The 21,746-nt window shown below is 49.5% G+C and overlaps 1 protein-coding gene across 1 annotated transcript in view; it reads left to right on the top strand.

Moving 5' to 3' along the window:
* The window catches only part of GET1 (guided entry of tail-anchored proteins factor 1), a 687,994-nt gene extending 666,568 nt beyond the window's left edge, over positions 1–21,426 (top strand). Inside the window, exon 5 of the mRNA XM_069636061.1 lies at positions 20,398–21,426. Coding sequence (XP_069492162.1) covers positions 20,398–20,471 — 74 coding nt within the window. The 3' untranslated portion in view covers positions 20,472–21,426. The remainder of the gene's footprint in view (positions 1–20,397) is intronic.
* The last annotated feature ends 320 nt before the right edge of the window (positions 21,427–21,746 follow it).

Raw genomic sequence — 21,746 nt, 5'->3', positions numbered from 1 at the left:
GCCCTGGTGCCTTCGGCCAACGGTGGCGCAGGGCACTGGTAATCGGGTGCGGGTCTTCGAGTGCCTGGTTCACGTTCCTCGTTGCCCGTAACTCAGGGCATTCGATCACCACTGCTGACACAGGGTGTTCCTGGGTCTAGGCGGGCTTGCGATGTACTCGGTCTTGGTGCTGGGTCGAGCGAGGAGCCGAATCACTCGGCGGCCACCATCTTCCCAGGCGCGTCGTTCTCCTTCTCACGGTGTGGCGACCCAACGGCAAGTCGTAGCCCTTCCAATCTTCTTTCACGGGTGCCCCAGGCAGACGTTGGCATGTGTGGTGATTTCTAGTCAATTTTATAGTTTATGGCTTGAGTTTTCAGCATATCAGTGGACGCATCGAGCGGAGCGACATGAGACTCGACTTCTCTACATGGCTGCTAGCCACGCCCCCGGAACAGACCTGGATAGTGCGCAAAGTTGTGCCCAAAGGGGTGAAGAATGTGAGAGGGATAGAGGATGGGAAGATGGTGCCCAAAATGGTGATGCAGGTGATGGTGGGAGAGATTTGTAGAGTGGGGAAAGGTGTGACCAAAGGAGTGAAGAAGTTGATGGTGATCGAGAACTGGAGCAGAACATACCTGTGTTCAAAGGGGTGAAGAAGGAGAGAGGTGGTCAAGGCTCTGAGGGTTAGATAGATGCATTCCAGTGAGGCAAAGAAAGTGAACAAGAGTATAGAGAGAGAGAGCGAATACACCTGCCAGAGATAGCTAGAGGAGAAGACACTTGGATTGTGTAGAAAGTCTGATTTCAAAGATCGGTTGCTTGAACAGGAAAACAAAGGCAAGTGATGCTGGAGGTCTAATGGGGAGAGGGCATAGGAAGAGCAGCTGGCCACCCACTCACCCTACCAAGCTACACTGACCCACATCATGGTCTCTGGGAAGTGCTAACGTTGACATCTAGACCCCAGCTTCCCTGGTATATGAAAGAAAGGACTTCCAAGGGGGAGACTACCTTGAAGACCACACCCAGAAGATCACTGTCGAACATCACCCACAGCGAGCCAGCAAGGAAAAGGCACGAAGGAGAAAGAAAGGAGAGCTGTCCCATTGAAGCCACTGATAAACTCAGCCTTGAGGAACCCAGTGGAAGGCAAGTCCCGTATACCAAGAGAGCTAGTGACTTTTTTTCTATTTGTGAAAGGCTGTCCTTTGAGCACCATTTTCACTTTACTGGTAGGGAATCAGGGTACTGCTTGAGACTGATAGACATTGTAAACCTTTTGAGTTTCTTCGAATTATGGTTATTTGTCACTGCATCTATCCTGACATGTTTTCCGTTATACTTCATGCTACACCAGTTTATTATTTTGCCCCTACACTGTTCTACTTCCCAAAGAAACAACCTTGAATGTAAGTTTTATGTGTTGGTCTGGTCATTGATCCCTGACATGACAACACAGCAGCATCAAGGAAGGGATGGAACCCACAGGCCGGGATCGTTACACGCTACCATAACACATTTCCAAGCAATCTTCTCTTGCTTGTCCTACCTTTTTAAAGGCAGTTCTAATTCTGAAGTGTAAGTAGACCTACCTGTATTTTGTTCCATCTGGTCATTCCCAGGAGCCATCTTGTAATGATGCTATTTTTACTAAAAACCCTTACTAGATGGTAATGCACTCAGCTACTTAAGCCCTTCTGTGTTTTCATCTAGAGCAAACCTTTACCTGACTCTATGCCCTTGTTCCCTCTGCTTTGTTCCATTGATCCTTACACTGGGACTCTGGTCCGTCCAGATTAATCAAAACCTAATTTGCGGCACTGTGGAGAAGGCAAGGCAAAATGCTCATAGCCACCCTTCGACCAATACATTCAACAGGATCAGGTGCACATGCTCAGGCCGATATTTCAACAATTAGGAGAACATGATGGAGATAAAGCAGAGCCTTTAGAGGAGAGTGTTGAGGGAGTTTGGTGTACGAGTATGGAGATAGAGGTGCAAGTTGGAGAATGGCATTAGAGAAAGAAGAGAGGTAGTAGGATTGATTTTGATTTGCTTTTTGAAAATGTGTAACGCACAAAACACTACACAGTGTACCAAGTAGAATCCTCTGCATCTAGGCGCAGATGTTATGTAAAGGATCAACGAATAAAGGAATACAAGTTTGGAGGAGAGATTACATAAAAAGAAGGGTTTTTTCATTCTTAAGAAAAACCATCAAAGAATTGGAGGAACAAAGTTCTGCTGGCAAGTCTTTGTAGAGGTGTGGTCCAGCTGCTGAGAATTGCCAATCCCCATTAGTAATACACTGGGATTGGGGAATGACTAATAGGTGTTGCTTTGCTGATCGAAGAGGGTGTAAAGGATGATATGAAAGAATTTTGTGTGCAAGATATTACGGTGCCAGGCCGTGTATGCTCTTATAAACTGAGCAAAAGATCTTGAAGATAATTCACTGCCCAATAAGCAGCAGCCAGTGAAAGGAACATCTGAGGAGATGAGAGAGTGGGGAATAGGGGAGGATGGAGGCGACAGAAGAAAAAGTGAAGATGAAGGTGAAATGAAGGAGCTGCTGTGAAGGATAAAGGCCAGTGGAGAGAAGGAGCAGAGAATAAGGAGGTGAAGGAAAGAAGGCATAGTGGGTGGAGGAGAGGTCAGAGAGTGAAAAGAGGGTTGAAAAAAATTGAGGAAACTAAAGGGTGAAAGAGAACAGCAGGAGGCAGGGAAGGGAAAGAGGAGACACGGGGAGGTAGAAAGAGTAAAAGGGAAAAAGAAAGGGCATGTACATGATAGAGTATCAAAGAGGTGGCACCAAGGAAAATAGGGAACAAAGGAGAAGTGGTGAAAAGCAGAGGAGAGAACATATAGGAAGAGAGGGATGGGAACGGGTGAATACGGGTGGAAGTTACAGGATTGAGAGATATTCTCTAGAAACTAGGATGTAAAGCGGATTATATGGTGAAGAGGCCTAGGATTATCAGCCAAGACCATGAAGATCCGCCAGTAAAATCTGCTCATTACCACAAGGAGGTGAAGCCTGAAACCCCCGAAGGTCTTACTGTACAAAAGCCTGTTGCCTGACCCCATCGGATGGCCTAAGATTAACAGGAAGGGGTACTCAGTAGGAGAGTTCAGGTGGACCGACGACATCGACAACAGTCAAGAATGACACAGGCAACACCCAGAAAGAAATGCTGGACTTTATAAAGCCAATAGATTGTGACTGACTGTTTTCTGCCAAGGAAGCGGCTCTGATTTAGGGGAGAGAAGGACGGACTAAAAGGGCAGAAAGACTGTTTAAATCGTGAACCTATAACATCCATCCTGTGAAAATCTAATCCCTGTTTGGTTTGTCATTAAAACAAAGACAAAGGGTGCAGATTCATGTGGTTTTGAATCATCTGTCAATCCCTCAGCTGTGACAGTTGTTAAAGCTGCAGTCTCTGGTCGGATCTCCTCGACCATCCTGTGGTCTGAATGTACAGCATTGAGACTTACCTAAAGTTCTGCACAGACAGGGCTGTTTTGTGCATGCATCTGGTCTTCCACCCCAAAAATTCTCATCAATCAGATCATTCTCCCCGTATGTTTTCCAGACCCTCCGACAGGCTTGAAGGAAAATACATTGTCAAATAAATGATGCTGCTGTGCTACAGGCTCTGATGCCGCCCCTTCCCATGGACAAGCATGGAGGAAGAGAAATATGTGCGAGGAACACAGTAGTCCATATGTTGAGTAACTTTAACTGTCTCCAGAAGTTGGAATAGGGATGTTTTTTTTAAAGCTTGTGTGTTAACCCTTTTGATTACATGTCAAGGTCTCCTAGTTCCAGAAAAACGGGATGTACTGGGCCATCGCATACTAGAACCATCTTTTTAAAGATTGTAGTATCAAATTTGAAAAGTGTTCAGAACATGCAATTCAACAAGCCATGAGAAATGTCCTGGGAGAGTTATATAGACATGATTACATGTAATAGAGCTGAGTTTTTCATTTTTAGGACATCTGCATAGAAGCTGAAGTGTCTACATTGAGCAGATTGATCCAAAGATTAGGCCATATGTTATCCTATGTGAAAGGTCTTTTATACTGCACCAAACCAACACTGTAGTGGTATGTTCAGAGATCAGTGAATGATAACACCACCCGGGTTATCCAGACCTTTTTCTTTAGTGGAAAATGATTAGGGAGAAAATAAGAGAATGGTTGAATAGGGGGGAGAAATGCCACAAATATAGGGATGGGGAAAATTAATGTTTTAGTATGACTTGAGTGCATTCGGATCGATTTAAGGTAAACAAAAATTGCAGAATGCAAAGTATATTCTAAACGTGTTTGGAATCAAACGGACTACCCATGTGAAGCAGTTTAGGTGAGCAATAATCAGTAAGAAATATAAGGCCTCATTACAAGGTCTGCGATAACCCTCCGGTTCGACGGGCGGGCTGCCCGCCGACCTCATAACACCGGAATCGCCTGGCTTCCTGGTGCCACCGGGACATTACAAGTGCCGGCGGAACAGGAAGCTAGGCGGCAGTGTTTGTAAGTGCCCATTCCCATGGAGTCCCATAGGAATGGGGACTCAGAAGCACCGGCACCGTCGCTGGTGCTTCCATGGCAACTCTGCCTGCCAGTGCCACAGACTTGTGATATGGGGGTCTGGAAACAAGGGTGCCGGTAAACTTACCAACACCCTTGTGTCCGGAACGCCACACTTGTAATGAGACCTATAGTGTTTGGCTACATGATGGGCTTAAGATGTGCTCCAGTCGTCCAGTTAAATATTGGTGGTGGCTTTCTGACCCTTAATGGCTAACTCACGGCTGCCAAGCCTGGAGGCTAGATGTGGCCGGTCTAGAATATATTCTGAGAAAGGTGAATGTAGTTGGAGAACGAAAGTGTAGGCAGGGCTGCTGTGCATCTATTGACACATTCTGGGATATGTTGCTTCTCCAGCATGGCGTCTGGCATGGATTCACATGCTCATGAATATTCCCCGTCGTCAGGCTGGGAATCCTCGGTAAAGAAAAAACCAGTATCAGTTTTGTTTCTGATCTGTCTTTCGTAGTAGTAACCAATCACTGATCTCTGCGTCATACTGACCACAGCCAATGACTGCCCTCTACCTAAGCCCCGCCTCTGGCAGCCATCTTCAGATTTTTACCGCACGTTCAAGTGTTGGGATCCTCGTGCTATTGCTCTCGAGCGTTAGTGCTATTTTTTCACGTTTTTTCTCAAAAACTTCGATTTTTTCGGTCAAAAAGAGCCTCAAGCTCCACCGATTCTTCATCCGATCAACGGGGACCCGTGTCGGATTCGTCTACGCCCCTCAAGGGTGAAGATTTCGTCGAACTACGCTTTTGGAGGACTCTAGAAGCTTCTCAGGCCCATCTCGGACATGGCCCAGGAGAAGGGAAGCTCGACGCCCGGAAAGCTGTTCAGGGTCTGCCCTGGATGCCAGCTTCAGAATGTCTTTAAGGAGGACAAACACTCCATTTGTCTTTACTGCCTACATGAGGACAAGACGCACATGGAGAAGGACTGTGCGTTTTGCGGCAATATGTCGGAGCGGACCATGAAGGACCGCCATCAACGTCTCGCCAACTGGCTGGAAGGGAAGAGCCCGTCAGGCGAGAAGAAGAGGAAGAAATCCGAGCGGTCTTCTAAGACCTTTGAGGACGCCCCGGCGACGGGGGTCCAACACAAGGCCAAGCACTGCGAGTCCGCTGGCACCGGGAGCGCCGAACGGTCGGGCTCTACGGGCGCCAGGCAGGGCGCATCCTCCCCGGCACCATCAACCACGAGCCAACGCTCTGGTTCGGGTAAGAGGAAGGCCGAGCACCTGGCGAAGCTCCTGGAGAGGCCCCGGTCGAGCTCGAAGGCCCCATCGGAGTGAGAGCAAGGCAGTGTCCCCCACCCAAGGAGAAGGCGGTGAGCGCACCTAAGGTGGTGAAAGCCTTAATCCACCCGGCCAAGGCTTCTATCGAGACAGTCGCGGCGGCCCTGGCTCAGCCTGTGGAGGCTACACCAGTGGTGGCGACCTCGGGGTTCAGAGTCTCCCTGCCACCGCGGAGGGAGTCCTCTTTTATGCCCATCGACAGGACCCCCGTGAAACCTCCGACGGAGAAGAAAAAGGGGGGGCAGGAGGTCGTCGTGGATTCGGCCTCAACCTCTGAGGAAGAGCTGATCGAGGTCTTAAGCCACGGCGTTGGCGTGGAAGAAGACCAGCCCGTCGGGGGGGATCCCGACGTAGGAGACGACGGTATCGTCGAGGGTGCCGATGGGGCCCCTGACCGCCCGTCGGACTCCCCTCAACCAGCGCCGCAAGACAACTCGGCGGCCATTTTGTTGGCTATACAGTCCTTATGCTCGGAGATAAGGACGAGACTGCCGTTACCACCAGCGGAGGAACCCTAAGAGAAGAAGGATTCACCCTCCACCTCCTTTTCAGCCATCGCGCCTTGTTCAGCCCTCCTCCCCGTCCACGACTCGTGGGGATGATACGGGGACTGACACGGCCGCGACGGGTACGGACCACGAGGTTTACGACGAGGATCTGCCGTCGTCACCTCCCACCCGGGCTTCCCCGTCCGACGAGATTGGATCGTTTCACTCCATGATCGCCAGGGCATCCGAGCTCTTCCAGCTCTGCCCGGAGGAGAAGAAGAAGGAAGGTTTCCTTTATCAACGGTGCGAGGCCAAGAGGAAGACGGTCCTCTCCGTGCCTCTACTGGACGATATTTGGGATGAGGGCCTCGCCCTCCTCAAGAACCCATCCACGACGCCGGCTAGAAGGGATCGGTACGAGAAGAAGTACCGGGTCCCGGACGCGGCCCCCTTGTGCCTCCGGGCACAGCAGACCCCGGACTCCGTCGTCTCCGCGGCGGCCAGGAAGAAAGCGGGGGGGGGGTGCGGCCTCCACGTCGACTTCCCCGCCGGATGGCGAGGGAAAGAAATTGGATACGATGGGACGCAGGGTCATCTCGTCAGCAGCGACGACGATTAAGGCGGCCAACGCCTTGGCTATCGTAGCCCGCTACGACAGGGAGCTGTGGTACAAACTGGCCCCCCTGCTGGACTTCCTACCGGACGACAAGAGGGCGGATGCCCTAGAGATCTTGCAGGAAGGTGAGGTGGCGTCGGACCACGCCATTACGATTGCGACGGACATCGCCGACACTGGATTTCGCCAGTTGGGCAACGGCGTGTGCCTTAGGCGGCGTGGATGGCTCAAGGCTACTGACTTCCGTCAAGACGTGCAGACCAGAGTCTTGGACATGCCGTTCGATGGAAACAACCTGTTTGGGAAAACAGTGGACGATTCCCTTCAAGCCATCAAAGCAGACACGGAGACGGCCCGGGCTCTTGGGGTTCTCCAGCAACGGCGGCCGCCCTTTTCGGAGCGGCGGAGGCAAGGGTGCCTCCAAAGGTTCCGGCGGCGGATTTTCCACCTACCGTCAAGCGGCCCGTTCGTCGTCGCAGGAAGCTTACAGGGGACGAGGCAAATCAGGCGGACCCCGCCGTCGTCGCCAAGGAGGTCAAGGCGGCAAAGCCTCGTCGAAGCAGGACTGAACCGGCCGTGGGGTCGGGCCCCCACCGAAGCACCCCGGTGGGAGGCCGGCTGGCGAGCTTCGTCAGCGTGTGGGAGTCCATCTCCACCGACCGTTGGGTGCTGGACGCCCTAGCCCAGGGTCACGCGCTCGAGTTTCAAAGAAGGTGCCCGCGCGTCCCCCCTGTGGCCAGGAAAGAACTTCACGTCCCTCAACTTCTCTTGGAGGTAAAGGCGATGCTCAGGAAGGGCGCCATCAAGCTCGTCCCAAAGAGGCTTCGGGGCTCCGGAGTTTACTCAAGATACTTCCTCGTGAAGAAGAAGACGGGAGGATGGCGTCCCATCCTGGACCTACGACGACTGAACAAATTCATCAAGGCACAGAAGTTCCGGATGGTCACCCTCCAACACGTCCTGGGTCAGCTGGAGGAGGGCGATTTCCTGTCGTTGTTGGATTTGGAGGATGCTTCTTCCATATTCCCATCCTAAAGGGACACCGAAAGTTTCTCAGGTTCGTGGTCCAAGGGCGTCACTATCAGTTCAGAGCCCTTCCCCTCGGACTAAGGTCGGCACCCAGGGTGTTCACCAAGTGCCTCGCACCCATGGCGGCGCAGCTGCGCCGAGAGGAGATCCACGTCTACCCCTACCTGGACGACTGGCTCATCCGAGCCAAGACGAGGGAGCTCGCCGTGGAGCACACGGCAAGGACCGTCCAACTTCTCACGGACCTGGGATTCTCCGTAAACTACGCCAAGTCCCACCTGGTGCCCGCGCAAGACGCACTGTTTCTGGGAGCGAAGCTCGACACAGTGTCGCTTCTGGCCTCCCCGTCGGAGGAAAGGACGAGGGCCATTCTGGGCAAGGTGCAGCGGATGCTGGTTGCGGACGCGGCCAGAGTGAGGTCCATCAAGTCCCTCCTCGGAATGATGTCTTCTTGTATTTACCTCATCCCCCTGTGCAGGCTCCGGATGCGCCCGTTGCAGGAGTTCCTGGACGCGCGCTGGATCCAGACGACGGGCAGCTTCGAGGAGAGGATCACACTTGACGAGAGTTTCTGACGAGCGATCCGGTGGTGGGGCACCCCCGCACATCTGACGGCGGGCATGGACTTCCAGACCCCCGGCCACCAGGAGACAGTGACCACGGATGCCTCCCTGGAAGGGTGGGGAGCGCACACCGAGAATCTGCACGCGAGAGGCCTTTGGCTCCCGACGGAGAAGGCCCTCCATATCAACGTCCTGGAGCTCCGTGCAGTGTTTTGGGCCCTCAGGTCCTTCCTTCCGTCCCTCAAGGACAAGGTGGTGAGGATCTTCACCGACAACACCACCACCATGTTCTACATCAGGAAACAGGGCGGAACCAGGTCCCCAGCCCTGTCCAGGGAGGCGCAGGATCTGTGGCATTGGGCTGTCGCCCAAAGGATGTTTCTGGTGCCGTTTCATCTGGCAGGGATAAAAAACACCATCGCCGACTCACTCAGCAGGGAGCTGCGCTCGTGCCACGAGTGTGAACTACGACAGGATCTAGTGGACCGCCTCTTCCGACGGTGAGATCGATCTGTTCGCGACGGCGGCGAACTCCAAGTGCCGGAGGTTCGCCAGCAGGTTTCCCCAGCCGAGGAGCATGGGCGATGCTTTCTCGTTCCCCTGGGAGGGCCTGTTCCTATACGCGTTCCCTCCATTGCCATTGCTGATCCGGCTCATCAACCAGCTCAAGAGGTCCCGGTGCAGGATGATCCTCGTCGCACCTGCGTGGCCGAGGCAGATATGGTTCCCGGACCTTCTGGATTTGTCAGCGTCCCCATCAATCAAGCTGCCAGTGGACACGGATCTGCTCTCCAGGGAAGGAGGCGCCATCCTCCATCACAACCCGAAGTCGTTGAACTTGCAGGCCTGGCTCCTGCAGCGTTAGAGTTTGGAGGATACGACATACCGGCCGACTGCAGAGAGGTTCTTGCAAAGGCCAGGGCATCCTCAACTCATAAATGCTACAGACACAAATGGAAGAGGTTCTCTGTCTGGTGCCACGCACAGAAGATTAACCCTCTGCGGATTACGGCTCCCCAAGTACTGCCGTACCTACTGACGCTGGCCAAAGCTGGACTGGCGCACGCGTCCATCAAGATTCATCTTGCTGCGATCTCCCGATACACCAGAACCACGGGGCGTGTGTCCTTGTGGTCTCATCGTCTGGTGAAAGAGTTCATGAAGGGACTGTTCAGATCGTTCCCGCCGGTGAAGGCTCCGGCCCCGCCGTGGGAGCTCAACGTGGTGCTGACCAAGCTCATGGGACCTCCGTTCGAGCCTTTGCACTCGGCCCCGTTGAAGTTCTTGTCATGGAAAACAGCGTTTCTTGTGGCCATCACCTCCGCACGACGGGTGGGAGAGATCCAGGCCCTTTCCTGCAAGGCCCCGTACTTGACTTTTCACGACACGAGGGTAGTGCTCAGGACGCACCCCTCCTTCATGCGCAAGGTGACATCGGACTTCCACCTCAACGAACCCTTGGTGTTGCCTGTTTTCTTCCCGTCGCCTTCGTCGCCGGCTGAGAGGACTCTGCACTCGCTGGATGTGGCTAGAGCGCTGAAGTTCTACGTGGACCGCACGAAGGGTTTTCGGAAGACGTCACAAATCTTTGTGAACTTTGGACCTGTCAATCAGGGGAAGGCTCTCTCGAAGGCTTCCATTTCCAGATGGCTCTCCGGCTGTATCATGGACTGTCATCGGTTGGCAAACCGACCCCTGCCTGGCCATCCGAGAGCCCATTCCACCAGAGCGATCGCAGCTACCACGGCGTTCCTATCTGCTGGACATCTGCAGGGCTGCTACGTGGAGGTCGACGCACACCTTCACGAAATTCTACTGCGTCGATCGGGATTCCAGGGAGGAGTCCAGGGTCGGCCAAGCAGTGCTGCGCAACCTGTTCGCCTAAGGTGAGTCTGGTGAGGAGGTAAGATTTGCTTAATGATGAGTTTGATGTAATGCTTAATGTTGAGCCTTTGCCACCGCCCGTGGTTGTGCATGTGTGTACTGCTATGTATTCTTTATCCATGAGCATTTGAATCCATGCCAGACCCCATGCTGGAGAAGGAACAAGTTACTTACCTGTAACTGTTGTTCTCCAGCATGGGTCTGGCATGGATTCACATGCGAACCCTCCCGCCTATCCCTGTGCGGCTCTTCACTTGGTCATACTGCCACTTCACGTGCTACCAAATCTGAAGATGGCTGCCAGAGGCGGGGCTTAGGTAGAGGGCAGTCATTGGCTGTGGTCAGTATGACGCAGAGATCAGTGATTGGTTACTACTACGAAAGACAGATCAGAAACGAAACTGATACTGTTTTTTTCTTTACCGAGGATTCCCAGCCTGACGACGGGGAATATTCATGAGCATGTGAATCCATGGCAGACCCATGCTGGAGAACAACAGTTACAGGTAAGTAACTTGTTCCAATCCTGGCACAAATTGGTTGGAATAGTGTGATATTCTGATAATATCTTGCTTAAGAGTGCGGTCACTATATAGCTCAGGGTTCCTGTGAAGGAGCAGGGTGTTGTGTGCACTACCTGACTGTTACCACATAATGGTTGACACGATTGTTGCATGTAAATTATATGTTACTATGCTTCTCTACTGTGTCAAATCACCACTGTATGATATATTATGAAATAAGTCATTTATAACGTGCCTGTGCACAGGTGTTTCTAGCCACAAATAGTAGTTTCGTACTGCGTAATTTGAAAGCGCCAAATACGAGGCATTTTGTGTCCCAGCACGATGTAACCAAACCCTACTCTCCAGTGAATAATAGCATGTGCAAGGGTGAAGTAAAAGGTCAGATGTTTTGGACTATTATAATATAGAGATTGGGTAGTGTTGGGTCCATGAGGGGCTCAAGAGTATGCATGGGCAATCAGTAATTCTGCAGCTTCCAATCCAACTCAGAAGGGCGGCCAATCCAAGAGTAGGAGTTGTGAGCGGTGAATGTTGTTGGTAACACATGCGAAAGGAGTGCGGTGGAGAGAAATACAAAAGTAAATATGTCATGTCTGACCCTAGATGTAAAGTAAACAATGTTTGTGTTCTGTATAGCTCTTCTTGCTTAGTAAGGCCACCCCATAGCACTCAGGAGAAGGGAGGGAACCTTTCAGGCTGCATCTGTTTGCGCAAAGAGCAGCATGGAACAGCCCCTTGACCTTGAACGACCAGTTCTATAGTAAGGATAGGTGGGTAACCCTGAAGTGCTTCTGTTCCATCTGGGTCCCAGAAAAGGTGTGGTAAGTGTCTATCTCTCTCTCTAGATGATACTATTAATTTAGCAGGCTGGAGTTAACCGCCCTACCCCCTTCTGGGAAAGCACAGCTTTATATTGTTCACACTGCGCCTTTTCTTTATGGTCTATGAGGCTAAGTCCAGAACACTTGGTATTCTGTGACTGTCAAATTCCACGTTTGCCCTTTCTTTAGCTGCTGCTAGGACTTTTTATTTCTCTTGTTTGTCCAACGCTCTAACTATTAGGGTTTATCTCGTAACTCTTTATGGTGAGTGTCTCTTGCTGAAGCTTTCACACGATTACCACCTGTCTACTTACAGAGGGTTTTCTTCCACATTAAGATCCCATTGTTTGGGAAGCCACTTCTCGATGATATTAACTGGATCATCTTACTGGAGGACCCAGAACTTGTTTGCCCATGGCCAGCTTTCCAAATACTCTGTTCCGGCAGTCTAAGAACCTAGTTTCTTTGACAACTGCATGTACCTTCTTACATATATTACCAAGAACCTGTGCTGTTTTTATTGGCTGTGTATCACTTTCTTTGATTTTGCTCTCTATCGCACTGGTTTTTTCTTGGAATGTGACCACTCTCTGGTTCAGGTTGTCAGGTTAATTTTCCAGCCTAGAGTTGGAATATTCGATTCACACCAGCACTTCCAGGATCGGGTCATGGGCCAGGGAAGAACATTCTGATGCAAGGTGGTCTGTTCATCTTTGCAACCGTTTGTCCCTTTGGGCGCAAAGAAATGACTCTCATACCTGTCACAGATGGCCTTAAAAACACATCAACTCTCTAAAACAGTTCAATGGTTTTTATTAAAAGGAGTGAAAAGGGTCTCATTAAGGGCCACCCCCTCTCTCTCATCTCCTCTCGGCTGTTCCCTATCTAACTCAGGCCTCCATATATCCCAAGAAAGTCACTGTAGAACGGTAACCCCCACTGTCCTTGTAGCTGACTGGCTAGTTGTGATAGCCTAGAGGACAAAGCCTATCTGACGTCCTCTGGGATCAGTCTAGGTGGCTCACACCTTGGGTCTCACAATATGAATGTTATTAAGGAAAGGTGCCTTCCAATGCCGCAGGTCTCATTCGGTCCTTTCCTTGCATGGTCTTGTACCCCTTACCCTGCTGTTCTATCTTTCCTTTCCATTTCTTCTATTATCTCCCCTCTTTTCCTCCCACTCTCCTTTTCCTCTTTCTCCCTCTCTCTTCCCCTTGCTGTCCCTCCAATCTTAGTCTTGCTACTCCTACTCCCCATCGCTGCTATTCTCCCTTCTCCTCTCCATTACTCTCCCCCTACACTCTACTTTTCTCCCCACTCCACAATACTCTTCTCCTCTCTCCACTCTAGTAATCTCTTCTCTCTACTCTACTACTGCCCCCCTGTACTACTCTCCTTTCTACAGGCTTCTACTCTTTCCTCTCCAATCCCACTACACTAGACTCCACCCCTCCAAGTTCCACAATCACACTCCTTCCACTCTCTCATTCACTTTTCTTTCACTAAACCTTGCTTAGTCAACTAAACTTAATCTCACCCGCTCACCCAGCCACTCTATCATGAATGCGCGCTTAATCTCACCCACTCCCCCCCACTGGATGGACTCTGTATATCATGAACCCTTCTCCAGCGTCCGCACCTAGGACAAGCCGTATTATGTCCTGCACCTTGCCTTCTAGACCCAGCGGGGTCTCGCCCTCTGTTTCCACCAGGCCGAAGAAGCGCAGATTGTTTCTCCTCTCACGGTTTTCCATGCCATCTACTTTAAAGCAGAGCTCCTCCTCGCGCTGCTGCATCTCCCCGAATCTTGCCTCCATCTGTGTCTCCAGGAGGTCTGCGGACATTCGGTTGTTCTCAACACCATCCATTCGTTCTTCTAATGTGGACACCTTAGCCGTGAGGTGGGCTAGTTTGACCCCCATATCCGTTCTCATTTCCCTTATCTCGTCTAGCATCGTCTGGATGTTGTTTTGCATGGTGCCCAGTTCCGGCGCGGCTATGGTGTGGCCCGGCCCCCATCTCGGTGCCTCCTTCCCGGAACTGGTACTTTGCCAGGGCCTCTCTCCAGCTCATAGGTCGCTCTCCCCCCGGCGTTCCTGTACCCACCAGGCATTTGTAGCGTAGTCCCACTGGGATGTTGGTCTGAGTGTCCAGTCATTTGGTTGACTGAAAACTGGTCGAATGACATTTGGTCGACGCAATTTGGTCGAAAACCAAATGGTCGAATTTTTTTAAAATTATATATTTATTTTTCGGGTTTTCGTTTTTTAAAAAAAGGGTTTTTTAGAAAAAAAAGGGGTATGAGGGGGGACCCCCCCCCCCAAAAAAAGGGGTGAAAATAAAAATAAAAAAATATTCGACCATTTGGTTTTCGACCAAATTGGTTCGACCATTTGTCCAGTCGACCAATTTTTTTCGACCAAATGACTGGTAACCTTGGTCTGTCCACGGGCACCCACTTCAGTGGGTGTAGGTGGTGAGGCCCGTAGCTCAAAGAGGGGAGGGTTGCTGTAATAAAGTTGGAAGTGACGCCGTGCGCCAGTGCGCTCTCCTCCGCCGTGTGTATTCCTCGGGGGGAAGGGGGTGATTCCTGCCAACTCCTCTCCCCCTATATGGCTGCCATGGCGTAGTTCACCAAGTGGGCATCCGTGCCTGGTGTAGCTGAATAGCGCCCTAGGGTGTTCGGGCTCCTGTCAGCATTGCTCCCAGGGCCACCCTTGTCGTTGCGACGCCAACAGATATTCTCGGGGGCTGCGTCAAGACTGGCTATGTCCCCGTGGGTCATGGGGTGGAGACCGTACCTCTGTTGATCCCCCTATGCAACAACTCAGTGTCCCCCTGCTGAGCCCTTGCGTCCGTGCCGACCTCTCCGGGTGTCATTACGTAATGTGCAGCTTACCTCACAGTCCAGCGTGTGCGGATCAGTTGGGGCTCCCGCCCCCTAATCTTGCTAACTGTTGTCCGTAGGACCCTCACAGTCCAACTCCAAATTCTGATGTGGGGGCACCAGGCCCGGAGGAGTCCCCTCAGGTTATCAGCCCTGTCCTGGCGAACTCCCAGCTTATCCCCGGGCTTGCCGCGGTGGTGAGGTCCCTGAACTGCTCCTAACAGGCGTGGGTATGTGGACCCCAGAACCTCATCACCTTTTGGATATGGGGGATTGTATTCACCCCCTCTAATGGTGTCCTGGGCGTGCTCCTGCGACGACCCGGGTGGGGGAAGGCAGCCCTGGTTAATGCTCAGCTTTAATGATGATCTGACCCTCTGGCCTATTCCCAATGCATGGGGCGCCAACTAGACAGGCCCCAGAGCACTGCCACATCCGCTCGTCGCTCTCTCTCCTCTGCCATCCAAGGTTGATCTCCCAGTAGATGCAGGCTTGGCTCTTGCTGTCAGTGGTGCCACTGGGAGGATGGGGAGGCTGCTCACCGTATGCAGGCCGTCCCCTCCATTGCAGGGACCTTCTCCTAGCTGTTTCCTCTGTGTCTCCACAGGTGGTTTCCCGTTCAGCTTAGCCTCGGGCACGCTCCACCGACGGCCCAGGCTAGGTGAACCACCTCCGTAGGTGCCGACGATGAGCCTCTGTAGTCGTTCTCACAGGGCTCTCTCAACCCCCGGGGGCACAGTAAGGGGTATCCACAGAGCGGCGCTGAATGTGGGGCGCAGTCCTCCGCCCTGCAGCTTCCCCAGGCCCAGAAGCCGGGGCCCAGTGTGGTCTCCAACGTACCCGCAACGCAGTCAGAGCGGGAGGAAAGAATCTACCGGCCAGGCGGCCCCGCCGGCTGAAGAGACCACCTCTGGTCTTTAATGAAGCAGTCCGGCACCTGTGTCCCAGTTCCTTGGGTGCTGTAGCTTCTGCAGAGCGGACGTCGGCCGCCGCACTCTCTCAATCCAGTGGCTGCACAGACAGCTTTTCCCCGGTCGCTGCGTGGAGTGTGGGCGGGGGGAGGGGCAGTCTCACTGCACGTGCCTCTCATCTCGGCATAGGGGGCACCTCAGGATGCCAGGATTTCACCTTCACATGAGCTTTAGGTTCCAACAGCCATGCATCGACCTGAAATTAGGGGTAGAGCCTCTCTCCGCAACAACTCTGCAGATTTCCTGGGGCTGTGGACTGAGCCATAAACTCAGGCAGCCATCTTGCCTGCACCCCCTGGTGGCCTCCCTCCAACTAGGTTTTAAAACCTATGGACGAAGTGGACAATGTAATTACTGAAGATTCTCAATCTGTGTACGAAGGGGAGCAGTTGGGTTCAGGAGCACAGGTTGCAACTGAGGAGGCTAACAGTTTACAAGAAGGTTCTAACAATGCATTTAGGGGTAAGAAAAAGAAGAAATCCCAAAAGAATAACAAAGATATAAGATGTTTTCTTATGAGATTACCCGAGTCTAATTTGTTGGAAGCAACTTCTGAAGGATCAGAAGTAGTGGACACCCCTGAGTCAGTCAATGGTGGAATGTCTATGGGAGACCGGGGGGTAGTGATTAATGCTGTAGAGGCACAGGATTTCTCAAGTGTTAGTATGAGGGTGTAGGGGCTTGAGTTCATATGGTGATATTTTAGAAAATACGGTTGGTCAGAGAAAGAGGGAGTCACCTATGGATTTGTCGCATAATATGCAAAGGGGAGTAGAGGTTCGGAGAGGGGAGTCACAATTATGTATTAAATTCATGGCTATTTTCTGGATGAATAGAGCCAGAATGTTAGCAATTCTAAGCGGTACTTCGTCTGCTATCCAGGAATGGTGTGCCACCATTGATCTCTGTCTTAACGCCAGTAAGACTGAGATTTTCCTCATCGGCACACCCGCTCCCTCCTTTCTTGTCTCTCTCTGGCCGGCCTCTCTTGGCCCTCTGCCTGCTCCCACAGTGAGGCTAAAAACCTCGGGATCATCTTCGACTCCACACTCTCCTTCTCTCCTCACATCTCTGACGTCTCTAAGTCACACTACCAGCTGCACCTCCTCAGAGGTATTCTTCCTTTCCTCTCCTTCCCCCAGAAGCTCACTGCCTCCAGAGCTCTGGTTCTCTCAAGCTGGACTACTGCAACAGCCTCTTTCTAAATCTTCCTGCCTCTACTCTCTGACCTCTACAACTCATCCAGAACAGGACTGGTGAGACTTGTCCTTGGCCTTAAGCCCAGGGATCGCATTTCTCCAGGACTGAAATCTCTGCACTGGCTCCCAGTGGCTCCAAGGATTAAGTTCAAAACCTTCTGCATTGTCCACAAGGCCGTCTGGGGCCTGGGTCCTCAATACCTTCAACTCTCTCTTCATAAATATTTTCCCTCTCAAGCTCTTCGCTCATCCGCCTCCAACTCCCTCAGGGTCAGTCGCTTCTGCAAGCAACGAGTTGGTGTTAGATCTCTTTCTTCGGCTGGGGACTTCCTCTGGAACAGCTTCCCTGCCTCTCTGAAAATTGAGGAGAACCATCTCCGGTTCCGGAAGCACCTCAAGACCTTCCAATTTGCCTCTGCTTTCTCTCCTCCACTCCCCTGCTGAACTCCCGGCTGATACTGAAACTGCACTGGTCACCTGGCTACCCTCTGTTCTCGGGCCCAGGTCCCCTCCCTGCCAGTTGCACACTCACCTGCACTGCCAACTGTCAACCCTTGCACTCTGGGGCTGTTCTGTATCCCACAGCCCCTACTAGTACTTGACACTTGATGTCTGCACTTACCCTTGCACCTGCCACAAGCTGGCCGCACTTCTTCTTATCGTTCCTGCTTATTGTTCTAGTTATTACTGTTATCCTATGTTCTGCACTTCCCCTCCTCCTTCCCCTCACACTTCTCCCCTTCCCCACCTCCCCTGCACTTGCGCGATCTCACTTTCACCTGGCCTAGTAAGATCGTTGTCTCCGTCTTACCTCTGTTCCCCTCCCTTGCCTCGTCGCGCCTTGAAACACTTGTGTATAGGGCGTTATAAATGCCATATCATATCATATCATTGTCTGTACTTACCTCGCAGATTTAAAATGGATTGAATTACATGAGGAAGACCTGTTCAATGAATGTGGTGCATTTTTATTCTGAGCTTGCATGGGGCCTGGTAATGAAGGCCCATGAAGATTTGAGTTGTAGAGGCTATGACACCTTTGTACCTAATAAAGGAGGGTCGTTTGTGGCTTGATAATTGGGAACAAAGGGGTGGATGAATGGCAAGGAGAAGATAGTTGGTCTGAAGGTCCTGTGTAAAGTTGATGCTGCAGATAGGAGACCTGTGTCTGCCCCTTTCGAGTCTCGGGAGGCAAAGGTTGACTGGGGGTGGCTGTCCCTTGTCCTGCCAATCAATGCAGGCACTAGACCGGGCTTCTAATTTTCAGGTGGCTTCTCTTTTGTGTTGGAACACAAGGGGCTTTAATAGTTTTGTGACACACTCAAATGATGGCCAAAATTAAGGATTGTGACTTGGTTATGTGAGGCACCTCTAGTTAACGGCTTCAGGATTTTAATTAAAAAAGCCAAGAAGGGTGTTAGAGGTCGCTCTTCTGGTCGATTATTAATTGGCGTAAAAAATAATATGGGCCTGTCTTCAGTAGAGGTGAAGTCTAATGTTGATTTGATTCTGGTGGTGAAGGTTTGTTCTTCAAGTGAGGGAATCTTAACTAACTTGTTATTGATTAATCTTTACTGCAGTCCGGCCTGCGTTTTGGACACAGATATATGGAGGTAACTAGACAGAATTCTTCTTGAATGGGTGACATTGTATCACTCGGCATTGACAATTTGTGCCAGAGACTTTAATTGTCTATGCCCTGATGAGGGCATATATAATGGTGATTTGAGTTCTAGCAGACCCATTTGTGGGCAGCCTTATTTGTGCCCCCCTAATTGGAAAGACCTGGAGGTCTAGGGTGGGCTAAATTTGTGAGGAAGTGGAACGTGTATAGGTTAAATGATAATGTCATGGGAGATACACCTACCCAGGCTACTTGGTTTGGGCCTTATTCAAGTTCCATAATAGATTTTGTGTATGTACCTCATTCTTGGTTGGAAAGAACTCTATCTCTTGAGGTTTCGTGGAATACAATGAGCGATCATACAACTCTCTATTGTTGAAATTTAAATTGAAGCTGGGGAATATTTGTGGTCATCGTCCGGTTGTGAAAATGTATCTGTTAACAATTCTGGTACCAGACTGAAGCAAGGAAGATTAGAAATGTGGAAGTTTAATGCAAGAATAGAATAGAGTTGGTGCAGTTGGCCTGAAATGGAGAAATGGTCTAAATGTACTCCAAGGACCTTCTCATCCACTTTATCATGCTGGAAAGAGGAGGAAGCCAGTGAAATGCTGGGGAGACAAAGGCCCTTTAGTGAGCTCCATGGTCACTGTTTTGATTCTCAGATTAGAGATCGTAAGAGGGAACTGCGTATAGAATTAAGGCCAACTGTGGGGGATTTTGCATCGCAAACAGTTGCTAAATTTCAAGAGGGTAGGAGACTAAAACAACAGTATAAAAACTGGTTGAAGATGCACTTAATTCAGAAGTTTATAAAAACGAATCAAAATGTGATTAAAAAAAACTGGTCAGATTTTATGCTAGAGGTATCTGTGGTCTCTTGAATGGTTACGGATAAGATGCAGCGATCCAGTCAAACTAATTGAATTTTGGAGCGAGTCTGGGTAGCTAAGTGGTACTTATATAACATAAATCATCTATGCCTATATTTTAGTATTAGAGGGCAGGGTGGCCAGAACCTGTTTTCTAAACTGCTGGCGTTTTTTCGGGAAGACTCTGACAAACCCTTGGAAGAGTTTATGAATATGTGTGCAGGTTTTTCTAGCCAAGGCTGCCATTGATTCTGATTTGGATCCATCAGCAGTAAACAAAAAACGAAAAGAATGGGATCATATAGAAATCTTCAGTAGTTGGAATAATTTAAAACTCTACACGGACTATTTAAATACGGCTGTTGGCTGCCACTCAGGTTTTGTACCTCAACCATATGTAGTCCAGGCTCCCTCACGTGCCTTCAAGATATAGATGTTACATTTCAGACCAAACAGTCTTTACACCCTAGGGGTAGTTGGGCCGTGCTTAGGCCTCTCATACATCAACGGATCCTGTAGGCTGTGTAATCTGGGTGAGGTTGAGACTTTGCAAGATCTAATTTTAAAGTGTGAGGTTTTGCTACCTAAACATATGTTCCTTTTTAATCGTTTTATTCATTCGCCCTCAGCTGTATTCTTGGAGAATCTGTGGAGCTGCTTTTTGTGTACAAAGTATTTATCTATTGGCCTTAATGCATTTTTAAAAGACATTTTTGATTTATTAGGCGATAAATCTGCACCAACTAAATTATTATTAAGTTTGCCGGATTTATCTATGTACAGGTGCTTTTGTGGAACTATTATTGCAAGGATTTTGAATAATTAACACTTGTGTTCCTTTTAGTAATGTTTTCATTTTGAATTTGTATTAGAAATGTTTTGATTATTTATACAAAGTTTTATTTTAAATTAATAGCTATGAGTTTGTGAAAGGTTTTAAAGTAAAACCTAAATACAATAAATAAATAACAGGATATTGGGAAAGATGTGCTTTAGTCTGAGAACTAATTATCAGTCTTTGTTATTTCTTTTTAGGTGGTGTTGGAATTACATGCTGGCTTGTGGTTTGTAATAAAGTTGTGGCTATTATGCTTCACCCTGTCAGCTGAGAAGAAATAGCCCACTGAGCCCTGAACGATAACGCTGTTGACATCCATCCTAAATTTGTGAAAGCAGTCCACTAACTCATAATATGTAATAGGAAACGCCACATTGGGTTCTTGACGTACATTTATTTATATCAAAGCCTTAGAAGCAGGTTTTGCAGTCATGAAACTGGTTTGTCTGTCATGCTGTACCTAGAGAAAGCATGGTGTAAAGTCTTTACACCCAAGGTATAGGTGTATGGACTTTGTTCTTTATTTACCTTGACTCTTACATTCCTGTTTATGAAGCGTTACTTGTTCATGTATCAATGACTCCTCTATATATAATTTGACCCCTATTTTAAAATGTATTATGGGGAAGATGTTAGTCAGTGCCACCATTCGAATTCCTGTTGAAGTTCAACTGCTACTGCTTTGTCATTGTTGAGAGTGGGCGAGGGGCAGGAGAAATAACATCAGTCCGTGATCCAAAACTCCAATTCTACCTGGCTCTGAAAGGAATTCTGGGTAAACGCCTATGTCAGCAACTTCTGCAGCAACACATTATTTGTGAATAAGGGGAGTAAACATGGAAGATAAGAATGTGGCTGTGTTATGACCTTCATGGCCTCAATTGTTGGTTACTATTGGAAGTTAAAAGGACCACACATACTGTTATTCATACCACACGCTCTGGTTAATTTTCCTTTATCTCAGGCATACTTCTCTTGCTATTCTAAACATCTGGTTCATTTCTATTTGGGAAACTTGAAAGATCATAAAAGAAAGCATTTTCATTTGTATGTTTCTTTTCACTACTTTTCGTTATTGTTCTCTTCATTACTAATGTATTAACTAGTTTTTATTGTTACAAACGTCAACAAGCAAATGCAGTTTCCTATGGTAATCCCTTCTTCCTTTCAAACATAATGTGTCAACTGCAATATCACTGAGTGGATTAAACAGTTCTGGTTACTAATTACTGTTCTAGTTGTCATATTTTCAGGAATAGTTGCTGTAGATAAGGTAGAGGGAAGTCTATGCTAAATCGGTCAATGCCACAGTACACACACAACAGTTTAATAGCATTTATTTTATTTCGATCTTTTATACAATGAAGAAACGGGTAATTAGGAGAACATATGATCAATCCGGTTCTGAATGTGCAGCAAAACAGGTGAATATTTGGCATTCTGAACATTATATGGGCAGGTTTGTGACAAAGATGGAGAGGGAAGAGCCTTGATGGCGGAGCAATGGACTCTCAGTACATCTGCCAACAGATAACCAGTATTTCTT

This window comes from Ambystoma mexicanum, chromosome 7p, assembly GCF_040938575.1.
Source record: "Ambystoma mexicanum isolate Mex_15411 chromosome 7p, UKY_AmexF1_1, whole genome shotgun sequence".
Lineage (NCBI taxonomy): Eukaryota > Metazoa > Chordata > Amphibia > Caudata > Ambystomatidae > Ambystoma > Ambystoma mexicanum.
This window is presented reverse-complemented; position numbering and strand designations above follow the sequence as displayed.